This window comes from Anabrus simplex, chromosome 1 (assembly GCF_040414725.1).
Source record: "Anabrus simplex isolate iqAnaSimp1 chromosome 1, ASM4041472v1, whole genome shotgun sequence".
NCBI classification, from domain to species: domain Eukaryota; kingdom Metazoa; phylum Arthropoda; class Insecta; order Orthoptera; family Tettigoniidae; genus Anabrus; species Anabrus simplex.
Window position 1 is genome coordinate 712112114 of NC_090265.1, and position 21079 is coordinate 712133192.

At 38.1% G+C, this 21079-nt stretch overlaps 1 protein-coding gene across 2 annotated transcripts in view; it reads left to right on the forward strand.

Moving 5' to 3' along the window:
* Window positions 1–286: 286 nt before the first annotated feature.
* kin17 (kin17 DNA and RNA binding protein) overlaps window positions 287–21079 on the forward strand; it is a 51417-nt gene continuing 30624 nt past the window's right edge. The window contains exons 1-2 of one of the 2 annotated variants that reach the window (XR_011017548.1): window positions 287–469; window positions 13258–13314. Coding sequence is in view for 1 of the 2 variants with exons in the window: in XM_067136018.2 (XP_066992119.1) it covers window positions 688–1851 (1164 nt within the window). In the remaining variant the exon portion in view is untranslated. Of the gene's footprint in view, window positions 470–667; window positions 2372–13257; window positions 13315–21079 lie in introns of those variants that run through there. The other variant, XM_067136018.2, reaches the window with a different exon arrangement.

A 21079-nucleotide genomic window follows, 5' to 3' on the forward strand; every position in this document is an offset into this window, starting at 1 on the left:
ATGCTCTAAGAGAAATATGCTTATAATAGACTTTTGCTTAAAATGACATGTTATCGCTTTATATACACAAATTGTTGCTCTATGAAATTATTATTATTATTATTATTATTATTATTATTATTATTATTATTATTATTATTATTATTATTATTATTATTAGTAGTAGTAGTAGTAGTAGTAGTAGTTTTTTGTTTTAGCCCATTCGCACATATCTCCATGAATCTCTATTTTCTTGTCATTATCATGCTTATTCATATAAATTTTCTTTGACATCCTTGGTGTCCTGTCGTATACTATACTCTTTGAGGCTTCGTAGATGTTGAAATACTTTCGAAAATCATGTAATATTTTGCTTGCAAATAATGTGCTGTGGAAGGTATTAATAGTTGATCGTGATAGAGTATTGTAATGTCTAGTTCACTAGTTCGTAAAAGTTTGGAACTTTTAGAATCGGACTCAGTGAATAAAGGTGAGATTTCCTTTTAAAGGTTATGGCAATTTTTTTTTTTAGTATTTCATGATCTTTGTTAGATAATAACTCTACCGTAACTAAATATATGTAATGTATCATATTTTTGTGTTACCTGTTTATATATAGTTATGTAACTGTGTATATTGGGCATACCATACCTCGTTTAGTCCGAATGACCATAGCTTTCCTTTGCAGCAATTTAAAACTACTCCGCAATGGGGAAGCACGAAGTCGGAACTCCGAAGTATATTGCCAACAAGATCAAGGCTAAAGGTCTTCAAAAACTTCGCTGGTATTGCCAAATGTGTCAAAAGCAATGTCGAGACGAGAATGGCTTTAAATGTCATATGATGTCCGAGTCCCATCAACGGCAGCTGTTGTTGTTTGCTGATAATGCTGAAAAGTATATAGACGAGTTCTCAAGGGAGTTTTCAGATGGTTATTTAGAATTACTAAAGCGCCAGTTTGGTACTAAGCGTGTGCATGCTAATAGAGTGTATCAGGATTATATATCTGAACGTCATCATCTTCACATGAACTCCACCCAATGGGAGACGCTTACAGATTTTGTAAAATGGCTGGGTAGGGAGGGGAAGTGTGTTGTGGATGAAACAGAGAAGGGGTGGTTTGTGCAGTACATTGACCGTGATCCAGAAACTATTGCATTACAAGAAGCAATGGTAAAGAAACAGAAGATGGACAAGGATGATCAAGAAAAGTTGATGGAATTCATTGAGCAGCAAATTGAGAGGGGTAAACAAGGTTACAGTAGTGATACCCCAAACTACACTGAACTTGTTAGAGAAAATGAAGAGGAAAAAATAACTGTGAATTTGAACCTTGCTGCTGTGAAGAAGAAAGTAGAACCACCTGTGATATTGGGCAAGAAACGAGAGAGTGGCCTTGCTCGACTGAAGGATGGGGAAGGTAGTGGTGAGAAGAAGAAAGAGAAGAGAAAATGTTCTGCTCTGGATGATATTATACAGGAAGAAGAGTCGAAGAAAGAAAAAGTGAATCGCAAAGATTATTGGCTTGTGGAAGGTATTGTGGTAAAAGTTATAGCCAAATCATTAGGAGACAAGTACTATAAACACAAGGGTGTGGTCATTGATGTTCCAAGCAAGTATGTTGCTCTTGTGAAGATGTTTGATAGTGGAGATAGACTGAAACTTGACCAGGCACATCTGGAGACTGTCATTCCAGCTGTAGGAAGAACAGTGAGGGTTGTTAACGGTGCATATAGGGGCTGTGTGGCTACTCTCAAATCGCTTAATTCAGAACGTTACTCTGTTACTATTGAGATTGCAACTGGCCCCTTGAAGGGCAGGGTAGTAGATAATGTAGAGTATGAAGATATTAGCAAAGTACATTCAGAATAACTCAGTTCATTTCAGTTAGATATAAGGTTGTATTATGTTATACTTTGTATGTGTACTGTAATTTCTTTTGACCTATCAGACTTTAATAAGAAAATAGGAAATGCAATATAATTTACAGTACTGATTTAAAATGTGAACATATTGTCACAAACAATCAGTACAATAAACTTTCATAATTTATTAACAAGGCATGCACTGTAATGTCTGTCACACTTTACTGGGGATGCATGTTTTGGAAGAAGAAAATTGTGAAAACTGGTGTGAAAAGATACCTTAAATAGCAGATTTATGCTTGTCAGAGACCCACCATACCAGTATTTTTACTTATTTAGAAAAATTGAAATGTAGATTATGTCAGTTTATATGCAATGTTCCTATTGGTCAGATAGAACCATAGGGCTGCCACATTGTGAAAATACCTAAACCGTGAAGTTTGAATATGTCATGATGTGTGCTGGATGTGTCTGCGATGTGAATGTATTAAGTAGGAGAATAAAATTTGCAGATTTTTTTAGCCAGACCAATGGTCTTGTCACTTGGCAATAGTCTATTCCATAGATTTCTTCAATGTGTGCAGCGTGCCTTCTTGGGGCAGTGCCAAAAGGTTCAGTGGGGCATGTGAACTTAGAAAAAAGGTTCTAAAATTTGATAGTTTAGGGCATGTAAGGTCCAGTACACATATTTATAATGCACCACTCATAAGTCATTTTTCACAAATAAAAGTTTATAGAAAGAAAAGTATGTTTCTTAATTTTTACAAATGGAAAACTATGTATAACCATATATTTTATATTTCTACTATTAATGAACATAATTATGACACAACAGGCAAATTTCAAAGCTAACATACATGAAGTATGTTCACAAGAAATTTGCAAACCTACAGGGTGTATCTAATCAATCTTATTCTGCATTTACCGTTTCCTGTCTTTGGGTCGGGTTGTGAATCGAAGATCTTGTTGAATACTGGGATTATCAGACCCTTCCCGCCAATATTCTGGTACTTCTTTTTTCTTCCATATCACTCAAAATATCGTCATCAGCTATAACTCGATCCGAGTTAATATAACTTCTTCCTGCATACGTTGAGCAGTTCAACTCAGGTTATGGATGTGTTTGCGATGACTAAACAGACCAATCCTGGCATAAATAGTACGCCCACACAAATCGCACTGGATGGATGTAGGAGGGTGGGGTTGTAATTGATGGAGTTTTCTTGCTTGTTGCTTGGCCTCTTGATGTCTGTGGCATTCTCTTTCAAACAAGTTGACAGCTGTGGATGTAGTGTTCTGCCACAGTGAACGGTCCACAGCACATTCTTTCCATGTCTGTATATTTATACCAGTTGTCTTCATGATGTGTATCAGCTGGTCCTTAAAATGCCTAAGAGGTGCTCCATGAGGCTTACTGCTAGAGCAAAGTTCACCCTAAAGAATTTGGCAGGGAAGCCTGGTATCACTCGTGTACTGAACATGGCCTAACCATCTCAATTGATGAGCAATGATTGTTGCCTCAATGCTTTTTAGCTGCGCTTTGTCGAGGACTGCCGTGTTGGTCACATAGTCCTCCCACTTAATATTCAAGTGTATCTCATTTTCTGTTGGTGGAAGCGCTCAAGTTTTTTGATAATCATGGCGACAGTGTCCAAGTTTCACAGCCATACAGCAGCGTGGAAATGACAACATCTTTGTACACCATGAGTTTGGTATGCAGTTTTAGGTCGTTAGTCATGAAGACTCTGTGGATTAACTGTCCGAATTCTGCATGAACAGCCCCAATTCTTTTGTCAACGTCTTGTTCGCAGGTACACCGTTCAGACAAGATGCTTCCAACATATGAAAAGTGATCAACCTGTTCCAGTGTTGTGTCTAAGATGGAGATAACTGAACTCAGGAAAAGTTAATCCTGGGGCAGGTTGTGCAAGTTCCTTTGTTTTTTTCGCATTAATGGCAAGACCAAAGCGATCACATGGAGTTTTAAAACAGTTGACTGACTGTTGTAGTTCTGCAGGTGTTAGAGCAGGAGATGCGGCATACTGCAGTTCTGTCACTCAGGTAACCAGAGTACGTCTTAGTGGACAAAGTCTTGCCAGATCGAAAAGGCCTCCATCAAAACGAAATTTAATCTCCATGCCTAAATTGTTTGCAGATGATTCATAGAGCATGGCAGCCATGTACAGTGCAAAGAGAGTAGGAGCAAGCACACAACCTTGTTTCAATCCATGAGTGATTGGGAACGAATCTGATACCGAGTTACCATGAAGAACCTGTCCAAACATGCCATCATATGAAGAGCTTGAACCAATTCCACATAACGTTCAGGACATACAAAATGTCTCAATACTTTCCACATAGCAGATCTTGGTACCCAACCAAAGGTTTTCCAGATCATAGAAAACTACAAAGGTTTTCCAGATCATAGAAAACTAAATACAGAGGCTGCTGTTGCTCTCTGCATTTTTCCTGGTGTTGTCTAGCACAGAAGATCATATCCGTTGTGCCTCTGGAGGTTCGGAAACCACACTGAGACTTGGGCAAAATCCTCTCCGAGATAGCTTGGAGCCGGTTTAGTAGAATTCTTGTGAGAATTTTACCTGCAATTGACAAAAGTGATATACCACGGTAGTTCCCACATACACTATGATTGCCATTCTTGAAGACAGTGATGATGGTAGCATTCTTCAAGTTGTCAGGTACTTCTCAAGTTTCCCAAATCAAGAAGATGAGTGTGAAAAGTACTCAAAATATATATCGAATGTAACTCTACTGGTCCTCCTGCATTTATAATTGCTGTAGCCACCTCATCCACACCTGATGCTTTGCCACTTCCCATCTTCTTTATAGCTCTTTCTATTTCCAACATTGTTATATCTTCATTTTGGTTTTATTCCATCATTTCTTTGTGTTCCTCCTCTTCCTCCAGGTGTTTGAATTTGATTAATTTAGCAAAAACTCCTCCCATCACTGGAGAATATTGTCTCTTTGTGTCAACATTTTTCTTGTATGTGACCTTAAAATTTTGTATCATCAAGGTGCCTCCTTTTCCTTCTAAATTGCGCTGATAATAGAATTAGGGATGTTCTTCATGTTATATAAAGAACTAAGAATGATAGACTGAGACATAATGTACAGTGCGAATGCACAAGTTTCTGGTTCGTTTAGCGCAGCACTTCCCAGCCCCAGTAGGCAGTATACGCACAGTTTTTTTGTCCATATTAGCAACTGAGTTCGTGGTATGAATTGGTGTGTATGGCTCCATTTCGGTACACCAACGAAGAAATGACTGATATGCACCAAGCCTATGACGTAGCAACTGGCAACGGGAGAGGAGCCGTACTGATTTATGGCGTCTGGCATTCTAGTTGCAGCCAACCTCATCATTCAACTTTCTTGTCCATTGACAGGTGACTGCATAAAGGAGGGTGGATATCTACAGTAGTCGCATATTTCAGCCTCTGTTTTGTGTCGCTATTTGGGCCAGTATTGTTGGTGACTATTTACTTGGTCCGTATATCTTTCCTCCTTACCTGAAGGTGAAGATTGCTACCATTTCTCGGTAGAACCACTGCCTGATTATTGGAAGATGTTCCTCTCGGTATTTGGCAGCAAATGTGGCTGTGTAGTAATGGCGCTCCACAGCTCTAAAATGATCCTTATCCAGGGAGACGGGTAGGCCGTGGTGGGCCACTTAAATGGCCCCTGCGCTTGGCTGACTAAACTCCCATGGACTTTTTTTTTAATGTGAAGATCGAATTAGGAAGGAGGAATATTGAAGATTTACTCTAATCAACCATTGGGGGGTATTGTTTCTTTTGTTCAGTATTTCATTCCTTTTACAGTGCTGTGAGTGACGGAGTGCACAATAGTGTGGCGAAAGAGATGTGTCTTCATGCATGTTCATTACAGTAATAAATAGTGTTTGAGACCAACAGATGAGAGGAGAAATGATCACGTGCATTCCTTGACTGACAAGTGTGCCTTAATTACTGTGCTTTCTTGTAGTGAGTGTGCAGTTATGGCTGCTTAATACTGTGCATATTGTCTGTAAGAGACAAGGACTGCATTCTGCATGACTCAAACAAATAAACTTGTACATTCACATTGAACATTACCTCTATCTCCATCCATCATACATCCCACTTCCCCTCCATTCCCTGGAGCAACAGCAGTGGGCAGCGAGTTGCACTCTACCACAGCAAATACGGCGAGTTCAATTTGACTCGCACACCTGGACTTGTCACTAGCCAGTACTGTTGCAGGGTATACTAGAGGCCTGTGAGCTGCTTTGCAGATCATTTTACAGTTTTTCTTTGTCGCGCCATACAGATAGGTCTTATAGCGATGATGGGATAAGAAAGGGCTAGGAGAGGGAAGGAAGTGGCAGTGGCCTTAAGTAAAGGACAGCCCCAGCATTTGTCTGGTGTGAAAATGGGATATCACAGGAAACCATCTTCAGAACTGCCGATTGGGGTCGAACCCACTATCTCCCGAATGCAAGCTCACAGCTGCGTGACCTAAACTGTACAGCCATCTCGTTTGGTCTTTGCAGATCTAACCCGGGGGCTTAAGTCCCCTGACTTCCTTTGCTTGCCCCCAGACCAATAGTCATGTCACTTACGATGGTCTAGCCAATACAGACTGTTGGTCTTGTCACTAGCAACGCCGAAGCTGGCAGCTTTGTGTGGTGTGTTATTAAGTTGTCTGAGCTGCACCATGTTGGATTCCCAAACACTCTTTTACACCCCCGTTAGTTAAGTTTTACCATAATATCATTATGCCCATTTACTCTGTGAGGTTTCGTCTGGGGCTAGTGTAATTTTTTATTATTACATCTCATGAATTTTCTTTAACAATATGTATCTCATTCTTTTGTATATTGATTTGTATGAATTGTTTATAAATTCTTTTGCATTCTTAAAAAAATATTTATTTACAAGTGTTTTATAAATGTACATTGAATTCTGGAGTTAGTACTGGTATTCAAAGTCTACTTCCATGTATTAGTATTGTTCTATTAGCTTTGTATATGATCACAAGATGAAAATTAAGTGGCTCACGCTGATGTTATGGTTGTTTATTAATCATGCTAATATCATGATTTTTTTTTTTTTTTTAAGTGGGGTGTAACAGGTTGCTATCAGATTGTACAAATTATTCAGCCATTAGATTAAAATAACCGGAGTAGCAAATATGAGATGATTTCGTGCATGAAGCTCTTATGGATTTTGCATATATGTTGCTAAACACTCGATTGTGTTTTATATTCCCAGCTGAATGTAGATTTACTTGATGCATGTGGTGTATTATAATTGATGAAGGGCTTGGGAGTAAATAATGGAAAGGGACATGGCATATTCAATAGCAAGCACAAACTTCTCAATGTTGTGATTCACTTGTGATTGCTATTAAACATGCCATGTCCCCTTCCATTGTTCACTCTTTTATTTATCTATTTTTATTTCTCTCTCTTATTTAATAGCAACTACAAGTGAATCACAACATTGACAAGTTTGTGGTTGCTATTAAACATACCGTGTCCCTTACCATTATTTCCTCCCAAGCCCCTCAATTCTGGACTTATATTCTTCAGAAGTGAAAATTGTATTTCATATAAATGTACTTCAAGTGCAAATGAATATTTAAATAATGTCTTATCAGTTATGTATGTATGTATGTATTTATTTAGCTTACGGCTCCATGTGAGATTTGTGCTGGACAAAGCAGAGGTGGGACAGGTTTTTCTCCGGGTACTCTGCTTTTCCCTGTCATATTTCATTCCAGCAACACACTCCATTATCATTTCATTTCATCTGTCATTCATTAATCATTGCCCCAGAGGAGTGCAACAGGCTTCGGCAGCCGGCACAATTTCTATCCTCACCACTAGATTGAAGCTTCATTTATTCCATTCCTGACCCGCCCGGAAACAGGCTGTGGATTTTCATTATTTAGCTTATGGCTATAATACCCTTATAAAACAAAAACTAAACAATGTTAACTTAAAGTGGCTACTTCAGATTATCCAGCCACATAATGGCAATCAAGACGTCAGTCCTAGGTTGATCCAGGAAACACCTCTTTGAACATTCATGGTCGGTATGGTAGATGGATTGTGTATGTTTCTTGAAATCACAGATGGAGGAAACTGGTTCCTGCTCGTGGTGCCCATCCACAAGTCTACACGTGGCTGTCAGATTTATTGATTGGTTTGGCATGCAGCACACAAAGGATGTCAAATTAAAACAGCCCTTTTCAGAGCCAACCAGGCCTTTGAGCCCGCTTCCCAGAATCCTTCAAATCAATGTAAAAAGTACAAGCAAGTCTATAAGAATACCTGTCTAGGATTTTATTACAATATACCTTTGACAGAAGAAATGTAGGAACACATGAAGCAATGCTGACTTTACGTCTGATCTTAGAGGATCGAATTAAGGAGGACAAGCCCATGTACATGGCGTTCGTAGATCTAGAAAAGGCATTTGATAATATTGATTGGATAAAGCTATTTAAGATTCTGAAGGTGATTGGGATCAGACACCGAGAACGGATAATTATCTACAATCTGTGTAAAAATCAGTCTGCAGTGATAAGAATCGAGGGCTTTGAAAAAGAAGCAGCAATCCAGAAAGGAGTGAGGCAAGGCTGCAGTTTGTCCCCCCCTCCTTTTCAGTGTTCACATAGAACAGGTAGTGAAGGAAATCAAAGAGGAATTTGGGAAGGGAATCACAATCCAAGGAGAGGAAATCTAAACCTTGAGATTTGCCAATGATATTGTTATTGTATCGGAGACTGCAGAAGATCTCGAGAAGTTGCTGAATGGTATGGATGAAGTCTTGGGTAAGGAGTACAAGATGAAAATAAGTAAGTCCAAACAAAAGTAATGGAGAGCAGTCAAACGAAGGCAGGTGATTTAGGAAATGAAGTCTTAAAGGAAGTAGATGAATATTGTTACTTTGGTAGTAAAGTAACTAACGATGGCAGAAGTAAGTAGGACATAAAATGCAGACTAGCACAAGCAAGGAAGAGCTAACTTAAGATAAGAAATTAGCTCACTTACATTGATATAGGAATTAGAAAGATTTTTCTGAAGAATTTCATCTGGAGCGTGGCATTGTATGGAAGTAAAACATGGACGATAAGTAGCTTAGAAAGAAAGGGAATAGAAGCTTTTGAAATGTGGTGTTACAGAAGAATGCTGAAGGTGCGATGGATAGACCGAATCATGAATGAAGAGATACTTAATCAAATTGCTGAGAGGAGATCGATTTGGCTAAATTTGACGAGAAGAAGAGATAGAATGATAGGACACATCTTAAGACACCCAGGCCTTGTTCAGTTGGTTTTTGAAGGAAGTGTAGGTGGTAAGAACAGTAGGGATAGACCAAGGTATGAATATGACAAGCAGATTCGAGCAGATGTAGGATGCAATAGTTATGTAGAAATGAAAAGTTTAGCACATGATAGGGTGGCATGGACAGCTGCATCAAACCAGTCTATGGGCTGATGACTCAAACACACAACACACCTTTGACATTGTCTGTGTCCAGGAAATACAGTACATACTTCTGATGAACTTATTAAAGAATAAGATTTGAAATTCGGCTTGTGGTCTTATATTTCTTGCCTGGTATGGATTGTGGTAAAACTTTGGTTCCCGGTTTATGAAATATAAGTTATAGATCCAACTTAGCGATCTCCCCCATGATCTCACAATGTACTGAACAAGCTTGCCAACGACAGCGCATTTTGCACAGTTATTGAATAACAAGAAAGATGAAAAATAGGTTAGAACTACAAAATGCCTTTTCTTCTCTTGTCATGTGGACAGTATGCATCGCAGCCATAAAAAAGAGCCTCAGGGATCAAGGAAGTATGGTCTCACTGTTTTGTGACGGAGTTTGGCCTCGACACTGGACAAAATTTGAATTAATGATAATGATTTACTTTCATTAGTGCCGGGGATTCAATGTACTGGCTGTGAATAACATCTGGTGAAGCTGCCAAGTCTGTTTCAAACTCCGTGCTTTTCTTATTTTCACTAAATGTGGTAATCCTGTGGGCCACACATCATGCAAGTTCTGCCGGAGACAATACAAACTTTGCCTTTGTCGCAGCTGATCACAGCTGGCCATTAGCAACAAAGAAAATGGTCACTTTCTTACATTCTGGCTGTCTCTGTTTTAATTCTTTTATGTAAGTAAGAATACTTTTTGAGATAGGTTGCTGGCTCCCTGGTAAGCGTCGAAGGGTCTTCCATCTCTGCTACTTCTGGTATCATAAAACATTATTTTTCTATGAATCCAGCATCGAAACCAGATACCAAAGCTCCGCCATATGTATTTTAGTATATTATTACTCTGTATTGGTGTAATGTCTTTCCTTTAATCTCTTCATTTTGTAATGACATTTTCTAAAATTGAAGCATAAATTGTTGATATATGAAATGTTCTGTTATTACTTTTTCAGTTGTCGAATAAAATTAAATAAAAAATTACAACCTTACTTTTATCATCCATGGACCTTTGTTTAGAAATAATCCTATTAAGTGGTTCTTTTTTATGTTCTTATCTTTCTGTATATGACTTTATTTGCATACCCATTTGTTTGTTCCTTTCAATTATTTACTAAATAATCTCTGTTGTAACACAGTTTTCATTTGGGAACACCTTAAATATAACTTAATAGCTGAATGCACGATAATTCTTCTGATGCAGTCTCCTCACAGAAGGTTGGCGACCAGCCTAGAGTAAAATTTCCTACATTTCTCTGCCTGTATCAGAGTTGGCATACCGGTATCATGGATGTCGTACCACTGTCGGAGGTTCCACACTCAGGGTAATCTTCTCGGCTCGCATCCTCTTTTTCCTCCTGTCTTGCCTTCTGTGATCATTTCTACTCTCATCACATCATCATCATTGTACAGTTTCAGTTTTCCGGGTACTGTTAATGAGCCTCTTCCACTTCTTCCTGTCCATATACAACTTCATGGAGAACATCATCCACTGTCCATCCTCTGGTAACTAGATGAACCGAGAGGGTTGATCATGTCCATCCATCAGGTTTTAGGTCTTCCTGCAGATCTTTTCCCATCCACCTGTCTTTCCAAATTTATTCTGGCTGTTCTTGTAGGCTCCATCCTCATCACATGCCCGTACCACCGTAGTCTGGATGTGCCGATTCGGTCTAATAGGGATGTCTTTATTCTGGCTTTTTTCCTCACCTCCTCATTTCTTAACTTGTCCATATTGGTCTTCTGGATGGTGTATCTAAGAAATTTCATCTATGATGCTTGCAGTATAGATGAATCTCTCTTTGTGAGGATACACGCTTCAATAACATAGGTCAATAATGGTATGAAATTGCTGTTAAACATCATTAGTTTGGCTGGTTTTGGAATCATGTCATCCCATAAAAGTGTTCTTACTTGTTGGTAGAATTCTGATCCCTTTTGCACTCTGTTTGTAATTTCCTTTCTGACCAAATTATCACTGGAGATTACACGTCAAAGGTAAGGAAAACTATCCACACACTCTAGCTGATGGTCTCCTAGTTTTACACTTGCTGAACGTACTCTGTTGACTACCACCACCACTGTCTTGGTCTCGCTGATGTTGAGGTTATATTCCTAGAACTGGGATTTCCATATGTTGAGTCTGGTCTGTACTTCCTCTCCTGTTTCACCCCAAATCATGATATCATCAGCAAAGGCCACTGCATTCAGTTCACCTAACTTTTCCTCAATGTTCTTAATTGTATTGTCCATAACAGTGAAGAAGAGTAGTGGGGACAGTGCACTTCCTTGCTAAACTACACTCTTGGTCTCAAACCATGATGATTGACCTTCCCCAATTTGTACACAGCTAGTACAGTCTTTCTACTGTATCAGGCTGTATTCGTAATTTTGGAAGATATGATTAAAACAGGCTGTTTTCCTGCATTTTGCAAGGTTTCAAGACTTCACGATTTACTGAATTTCTGTGCACGATAAGTCCTGAAGCTCTTCAATTTAATACAATGAATTGGTATTGACTGGTCATGATAATTTTTCATAAAGACCAGAAGTGTATTTTCTTAATATATGGATGTTAATAATTTAGTCTCATTATTTCCTCCTCGGGAAATATGCCTGTGACAACAGGGTGCAGATTTAGGCCTAGTAATGGAGAGGTAAATGTTGGTATTCTAGTCCTAAAAACGGATTTAGACATCTAAAATAAGCTCTTTCAGTGTGTGTTAAGCTTCATTAAACATAAAGTGGAGTTAAAAGAATATTTAAGTAAAACTGAAATAATAAATTTCTTCACCAATAGAAAAAATGAAGGTACTTTGCATTATAATATTCTTTCAAATGTTCCTTACACTGGCAAAACCCAATCTTTGCAACTCCTGGGTTCAGTGCTTTGGCCTCAAGACCCCAAGATTTTAACCAGCCGATGTAGCCAGATTTTTGAAGGGCAGAAGAAAGTACCTTCGGCACTCCATGCTATACTGTGTTAGTGTATAATGGATCTCGTTTGGTGTTTACCCATCAAAATTAATTAAAAATATGTCTTAGATTGCCCAAACAGAAGCCCGTTTCACTGTCATCTGTAGCCGCTCTTATTTTAGTTTTTGTTTCTCCTACAGGATGACTCTTTTTCATGCATTTGTTTTTGTGAGCCTTTCCATTGGAACTTCATCACTCAAGATGTTAGGCCCCTTTAAATATCAAGCATCATTACCAGAAATGAGTAGCAGGTTGATTGGTGGGAGCTAACCACTCCATTCCACTTGAAACCGAGATTCTTCTCCTCCTGTATGGAGATGACAATTGGATAACCATCCTCAATTCATAAATTCCAGTGCCACGTGTCCAATGTTCCTTTGCACTGTATTTCCTCTTTCTATAATTTTGTATTCGCTTTTTGCCATTGTCTCATTGTGCACCTGTTTTGGATCCTCCCGTCTGTATAGTTGTAACTTCACTGCCCGCTACCCCTTGACGCACATTGTATAGATGCAGTGTTATACACGGTGTAACAGTAAGGTACGGACGAACTTTCAGGACAACTTTCCTCACACATAGAAGAAGAAAATATGTTGACATGTGTCTCAGTGCTTTATTTACATGTTAAAACTCATTTTCTACAACTCTACACAGTACATTAATAATGGAAAACATACAGGAACAGAACGTACCAGCATAACATGAAATGTTCAAAATGCACTCCGTCATCGTGCTATATAACATTTCTTCTTCTTTTACGCAGGAGGAAAGTTTGGCCGTATCTTTGTTACACCCTGAAGTTCTCAGACATGATTCATATCATTGTCCGGTTGTTATGTGCTTGCATTCGAGTTAGAAGGGTTTCTCTGTCATACAGCTCACTCATAATTCTTTTCTCATGAGACTGTTATTCCCATACAGGCCAGAAGAAGTTATGTTCTGCTGACAAGAAGAAGAGAAAGGTTCGCCGAAGGACAGGTAAGAACAGCAGAAGTGGGTACATTTAGAAGTATGGATGGAGAGTCATTTTGTTTTAGATAGATGTTTGAATACTTTAATACTGTTATACTGTATGTGATTCCATTTAAATATCCTTTTCTGCTCATGTGATTGAATTAGCAAACAAGCTAAAATGCTCTTGAACCGTGAGTGTTGAAAATGATTTATACATGGTGCATACTTTATCACCATTGCCTAAAATGTATGAAGATGGCATTTACACTTGGAAGAAATTCAAACAAAAAAAATACAAGGTGTGTTGTTTAGGTAAGAGCCATTTTGTTGTAGACACTAGCAGTTTGCGCGCGTCGCAACAAGCACGTGCGTCGTGTGCTGGCATGCCTCGGGAACAACAGTGCTCGGTTGCAGCTCTGTTGCTAACCTGTACAGTTCTGTGCTTGCTCAAATATTCAAGATTATCGACTCGCCCGCCCCGTGCGAGGTTCGGTCAGTGGTACTGTTTTTGTCGGCAAGGAACTTGTCTGCTGCAGACATCCACAGACAGATTTGCGAAGTGTATGGTGCTAATGCTATGAGTGAAGGCAAAGTGCGTAAGTGGGTACAAAACTTCAAAGATGACCGTGACATTGTCCATGATGAGGCCCGCTCCAGTCACCCATCACTGATCAGACAATTTGGTGGCTTCAGTTGAAGCAAAAATTCATGAGAACAGATGCTTCACAATAACAGCTCTCTCAAATGCCTTCCCTGACGTGTCTAGGTCAGTGCTTTACAAAATTGTTTCTGAAAACCTAAAGTTTAGGAAACTGTGCTCCCATTGGGTCCCTAAACTCCTAATGGAGGACCACAAAAAGAAAAAAAAAGAAAAGATCGGTCACGTTTTTGACTCGTTATGCCGAAGAGGGTAATGACATGTTGAGTCAGATCGTAACAGGAAACATGAGTTTCATATATCGCGTCGGAATCGAATCAACAGAACATGGAATGGAGATGCACACATTCGCCTGTAAAGGTGAAGGCCAAATAGACTTTGTCCCAGCGTAAGATCATGGCGTCCGTGTTTTGGTTCAATTAAAAATAGGAGAGGATTTCCACCAATCAATACTTATTTTATTACATATATTAAACTACAGGACCGGTTTTGACCTCGTATACAAGGTCATCTTCAGCTGAACCATACATACATATTTATATAATGAAGCTTTGATTAAGATTGTGTTGTTAAAGGAATGCTATATGATGATGATGTACATTTAGTCACGTACAAATGGGGCACGTCTTAGCGTGAACTGGCGTATATGTCATTCTGTACAATATTGCAACTGTATGTCTAAAATATTATGTTGAAGGTCTTAAAATTAGTGTATAAAATATGTCTTTACTTAAACTAACATATATATATGTATACAAGATAAATACAATATATAAAAACACTTCATGCATATGAACATTCGTTCTTGCTTGTTGGTCAATACATCGACGAACTTCCGTATTTAAGTCTTATTTACAGTTGTACACTTCAGCTGCTTATTCTTGGAGTTTGTAAAATTGCATGGATAAAAAGCCTGGACAGGGGCACGTCAAACACAACTCGGCTACACCAACAACAATAAACATAACATCATTGCACAGCTACAAATGGGAAAGGAGCCACTACTTTGAACCCAACGTCATCCAAATTTACGGACGCCACAGGACAACATGAATTGGTTCCAATAAAAGGGCAACACACACAGCAGAGCTGAACATATTTTAGTTGAATTTCATCCATACATTTGGCACCTTTTTAAAATTGAATGTGTTTTATCCCACATATACACAGGAAGACAAAACTTTTTATCCATGCAATTTTACAAACTCCAAGAATAAGCAGCTGAAGTGTACAACTGTAAATAAGACTTAAATACGGAAGTTAGTCGATGTATTGACCAACAAGCAAGAACGAATGTTCATATGCATGAAGTGTTTTTATATATTGTATTTATCTTGTGTGTATATATATATATATAAGTTAGTTTAAGTAAAGACATATTTTATACACTAATTTTAAGACCTTCAACATAATATCTTAGACATACAGTTGCAATATTGTACAGAATGACATTTGTATGTGACTAAATGTACATCATCATCATATAGCATTCCTTTAACAACACAATCTTAATCATAGCTTCATTATATAAATATGTATGTATGGTTCAGCTGAAGATGACCTTGTATATGAGGTCGAAACCGGTCCTGTAGTTTAATATATGTAATAAAATAAGTATTGATCGGTGGAAATCCTCTCTTATTTTTAATTGTGCAATTCGTCAATACGGAAATGAAGATCATAGATGAAGTGTTTTGGTTATCGGAGCAGGCGGCCAGTTTCTATGAAGAGGGTATTCAAAACTTAGTTGTAAGGTATGATAAGTGTTTAAACAAACTTGGCGGTTATATTGAAAAATAAAGTAAAGTATGTAGAACTGTAAACAAATGTGGTGTTTGAAAATTATCTTTCCTTGTGTAGTTATTTTCAAACAGCCCTTACTTAAAAAACATGCCTCATAGTAGTATGGGTCTTATGCTGAGCTATTAACTTGTTTGTGTCTAGTTGATAATCCTTGGAAAGAGGATAACTCACTTCCAAGCTGAAAGATGAAGCGTATATATTAAATGAGGATATTATACGTAGGAAACAGGTTTCCTGTACGTATTCTGCTCCTTTTCAATTTAGTAGAATTGCAATCCATCATTACTGATCTACATTTAGGTAGCAGTTGCCCAGGTGGCAGATTGCCTGTCAGTTGCTACCTAATCTTTACTTAATTTCAAAGAATTTGGAAATTTATTGAACATTTCCCTTGGTAAATAACTCCAGTCCAGTCCTTAACTCCTCGTCTTATAAACAAATACTTGCCCCAATATTTCCTCCAGAATTCCTACTTTATCTTCACATTGTGATCTTACCTACTTTTAAAAACACCGCTCAAACTTATTCATCTACTAATATTCAACGCCATCTCTTCACTAACAGGTCAGAACATACTGTTTAGTTGAGCAGCTCATCCCCTTTCTCCAAAGTCTTCCCAGCCCCAAGTTAGCAACATTTTCATAACCCTACTCTTTTGTCGGAAATCACGCAGAACAATCGAGCAGCTTTCCTTTAGATCTTCCCCAGTTCTCAAGTCAAATAAATCTGGTGGGAGTCCCCTACACTGGAACTATGTTCTAGTTCTGGTCTTATCAGAGAGTTATATGCCCTTTCCTTTTCATCCTTACAATAACCCCTAAATACCCTTGTAACCATGTGCAGAGATCTGTACTCTTTATTTACAATACTGTTTATGTGATTAACTCCATGAAGATCTTTTGTTACATTAACACCTAGGTACTTACAATGAACCCCATAAGGACCATTCACCCCATCAACACAGTCATTAAAACTAAGGACTTTTCCTCTTTGTGACTTTCAGTCTGAATTTTCACCTTGTTTACCATCATACAATTGCTTACTCTCAGTATTGTCAAGATCATTTTGTAGTAGCTCACTATCTTGTAACTTATATAACATCATCCGCAAAAAGCCTTATCTCTGATTCCAATTCTTTACTCATACCTAGAGGCATGATATTTTCACAGTAACGATAAACGTTGCAAAAAATATTTTGAATCGATTTTGAGATATCTTAACGAATCATACGATTCTGGTTAAGAAATTAGTGATTTTGTTTTTGTGAATTAAAGTGACAAGGCCAGTTTAAAGCAAAATTTATGTATATTGCATTACGTGCAAAACTGCAGCGAAACTCGTGGAAACTAATGTTAAAATTGTATTCCAAAACCACGTGTGAAAGGAAACTGCGACAGAATAGGGATTTCTCATTTTGGCAGAAGTATCTCTTTGTATTAGCGTTCTAGGAAATCCCTTAATGGTGTGGCCATGTAGGTTGAGAGGGTAATTTGTTATATCCTGATTAGGGCTATATTATTATTATCAAGATTACATTAGTGACTATGAATGATTGTCAGTATTGTTTCTCACAAATTAAAATTTTCATGAATTATTTTTAGGAAATTATTAAAGCGATGGGGTCAGCCATATTTCACAAAATAAGTCAAAAATTGTTTCCTTTTCACTAAATCGAACATAAATTAATGTGGAAAAAATCATGCCCCTACTCATACTTTTTATCTATATAAGAAAACATAAAGGTCCAATAATACTGCCTTGAGAAATTCCCCTCTTAATGATTACAGGAACAGACAAATACTGCTCTAATTCTTTAAATTCTATTTTCTAGAAGTATAGCCTCCTAATTAGTCCATACTTTGCCTAGTTCAATTGTACTTCTTTTTGCCATTAGTCTCCCATGATCTACCCTTAAAAAAAAGCCTTACATAAGTCAATTGCGATAGTCCATCTGACCTCCTGACTCCTGAATCTAAAATATCTGCTATATCATGCTGGAATCCTACAAGTTGAGCTTCATTGGAGTAACTTTTCCTAGATATAGAGAAGGCATGCAATAATATTGATTGGACCCTGCTAATTGAGATTCTGAAGGTGATAGGGATCAGATAGGCCATCAAAAAAGAAGAATGATTTTCAATGTGTACAAAAATCAGTCTGCAGTGATAAAAATCGAGAGCTTTCTAAAAAGAGGCAACAATCCAGAAATGAGTGAGACAGGGCTGCAGTTTGTCCCCCCTCCTTTTCAGTGTCTATGTAGAACAAGTGGTAAAGTAAATCGAAGATCAATTTGGAAACGCAATCACAATTGAAGGAGTGGAAATGAAAACCCTAGATTTGCCGATGATATTGTTATTTTATCTGAGTCTGCTGATCTGGAGAAATTGCTGATTGGTACAGACAGAGTCTTGGGGAAGGAAAACAAAAGTAATGGAGTGCAAATGAACGAAGTTAGGTGATGCAGGAAATATTAGATTAGGAAATGAAGTCTTAAAGGAGGTAGGTAAATATTATTACTTCGGTAGTAAAATAATTAAATGAACGATGGCAGGTGTACGGAGGATATAATATGCAGACTAGCACGAGCAAGGAAGGCCTTTCTGAAGAAACGAAACCTGTTCACTTCAAACATTGATATAGGAATTACACAGTACTGTCATAAGTTCTGTCAGTAAAATCTAAACGCAGAGTAATATGGTAATTGTGAATGAAGAAATGTGGCAACGCTGTATGTCGCTCACAAGGTCACCTTCACGACTCCGCCAGTAATCAGCTTGCAGTGTGCCAACAGCAGGCAGCAGTGATAGATGGAATGGGAAGTGTATGAGAATCGTATCATTGTATTGGTGTTTTTTTGTTGTGGAAAATGAGCTAAGGAAATTTTTCTATGCTGAAAACTCTCAATACCAATGAACCATTTGTGTTTCGGACAATAGCACGGTTTAAACAAATGGGGGCACCTGTTGATCGTGTCAGATCGGGCTATCCTAGGTGTGTACACAGAAAAGAAGCTGTGAATGCTGTTCATGCAAGGACTGGATGCAATCCTTTGCGGCGTAAACAAACAATTTTTTCTCGAGGGATGAAGATATCTCCATGAAGTATGTCACATATTTTGAAGGATGATTTACGTTTTGGTGCATATAAAAGATACAAAAGGTATTTTACCAACTAAAAAATTCTAGGAGATACGCCACGTTCGATCCTAGGCTTTGTTAACGACATATGCGGGGAGCCAGTATCGTGATATCTTATTCACTGTGGAAGAGTTGTTTAACAAACAAACCGATTATACGTATGCATGGTCCTCCAAGGAAGCAAGAGAGAAAGTTCCATGGTGTGCAGCATGGACATCATCCTGCTTCTGTCATGGTATGATGGACGGTTTCCCAGCGGGGAGCATCGGAGGTGCATATTTATGAAGGTGGCTTAAAGACTTCTGCAGCTGTCTGCCTGACAGTGTTGGAAAAGGTGATACCACTTATGAATTCCATGGTGTTTGAAGGGAAATCGTGGAATTTTCAGCAGGATAGCGCTTCTGCACACAAAGCAAAAACAACGCAGCAGTGGTCGGCAGCCAATATCCTACGGTTCATCGCTGTTACTGACTGGTCTAGCGGAAGTCCCGACATCAGTCCATTGGATTATTCTCTTTGGCAGAAGTTTGAGGTAATAGCATGTCAAAAACGGCCCCACAGTATTGAGATGTTAAAAAATCAATCATGTCAGCTATCAAAGAAATTCCAGTTCCACTGGACACAATTTGTGCAGCTATTGACGAGTGGGCTCAACATCTTGGCTGCTGTGTTGTTACACATGGTGGTCATTTCAAATAAGTGTATGTTCATTCTGTAGCATTTTTTTGGTTTTGTTTTTTTGTTTTTTCAGAGTATATTAATGGGGAGGAAAGGGCAAATGGAGAAATTGGAAATCAAGGAGAGGAAAATTTTTAGGAAGGTCATGTGTCCCAAATTCCAAAATAACAAAGTCTTCTACAGAAACGAAGCCCTCTACGTTGAGTCACAGAGACTCTTGGATACCATGAGGAAAAGGAAGATTGATTTCTGTGGACACATATTCCGAATGAATCCTGACAGATTAACTAAACAGATCTTTGTGAAAAGAAAGCTAACCCAATTGGTTTAAGGAAGTGGAAAAGGATCTTAAGATTACCTAAGTCATCTTAAAGAATGGTACAGCCAAGACCGTGACCAAATATAAAGCTAAGAGGTTCCAAGTTAAGATCGAGACCAGAAAACCGATTCAGAAACCAGAGGAGAAAAGGAGATCAGATAGAATGAAGAACTATGGGAGAAAAAAAAGAGCAAAAGCATCTAAGAAGTTATTGACCTGATGTATCCCAAAGATGGGTGATTCGAAGTGAAGAAGAATGGGTTTGTGTAGTTTTATTTACTAGTTGAAAGCATTGAAAGTACTGACAGAACTTGTACTGTGTAGAAAGATGTTTTTGAAGGCTTACGTCTGTAACCTTGCTTTGTATGAAAGTGAAACACGGATGATAACTAGCTTAGAAAGAAGGAGAATAGAAGGTTTAGAAATTTGGTGTTACAGAAGAATGCTAAAGGTGGGATGGATAGATTGAATCATGAATGAAGAGATACTGAATCAAATTGGAGAGAGGAGATTGATTTGGCTAAATTTGACAACAAAAAAGAGAGAGAATTATAAGACACTCAGGACTTGGTTCAGTTTTTTTCTTGTGTGTGGGTTTTTTATCGAGAGAGAGAGAGAGAGAGAGAAGTGTACGCAGTAAGAACAATATGGGTAGTCCAAGGTATGAATATGACCAGCAGAGGTAGGATGTAGTAGTTGCGTAGAAATTGAAAAGGTTAGTACAGTATTAGAGTGGCATGGAGATCTGCTTTAAACCAGTCTAGGTGCTGATGGCTCAAGCAACAACACTTAATGGAACACTGTGAAACAGGGCTATGAATACAATTACATATGCATATATATATTCATAATCGTGTTTCACAGGTGTCCATTAAGTCATTAAGATGTTCATAAAATCTGATTCAACTGCATATCATTGTGGATGAGATCACAGTCAGAAGGACTCTTTCATAACATATACTTTTCATGATTTTTAAATCGATTTTTATTTCATTTAGCAAAATATTTAAGTTTGTTTTCTGATTGTATTAATGGTATTCATAATTGTAATTTTTTTCAAAATGTTCAAGTGGCATGTGTCACTGTTTTTTTAATTTATTCTGACACAATACGTGTGCTAAAGGACATAGAATAGCTCACACGTTCTTTGAAAAAAAATAATTGAATTGTTGGTTTTGAAAAGAAATATCAATG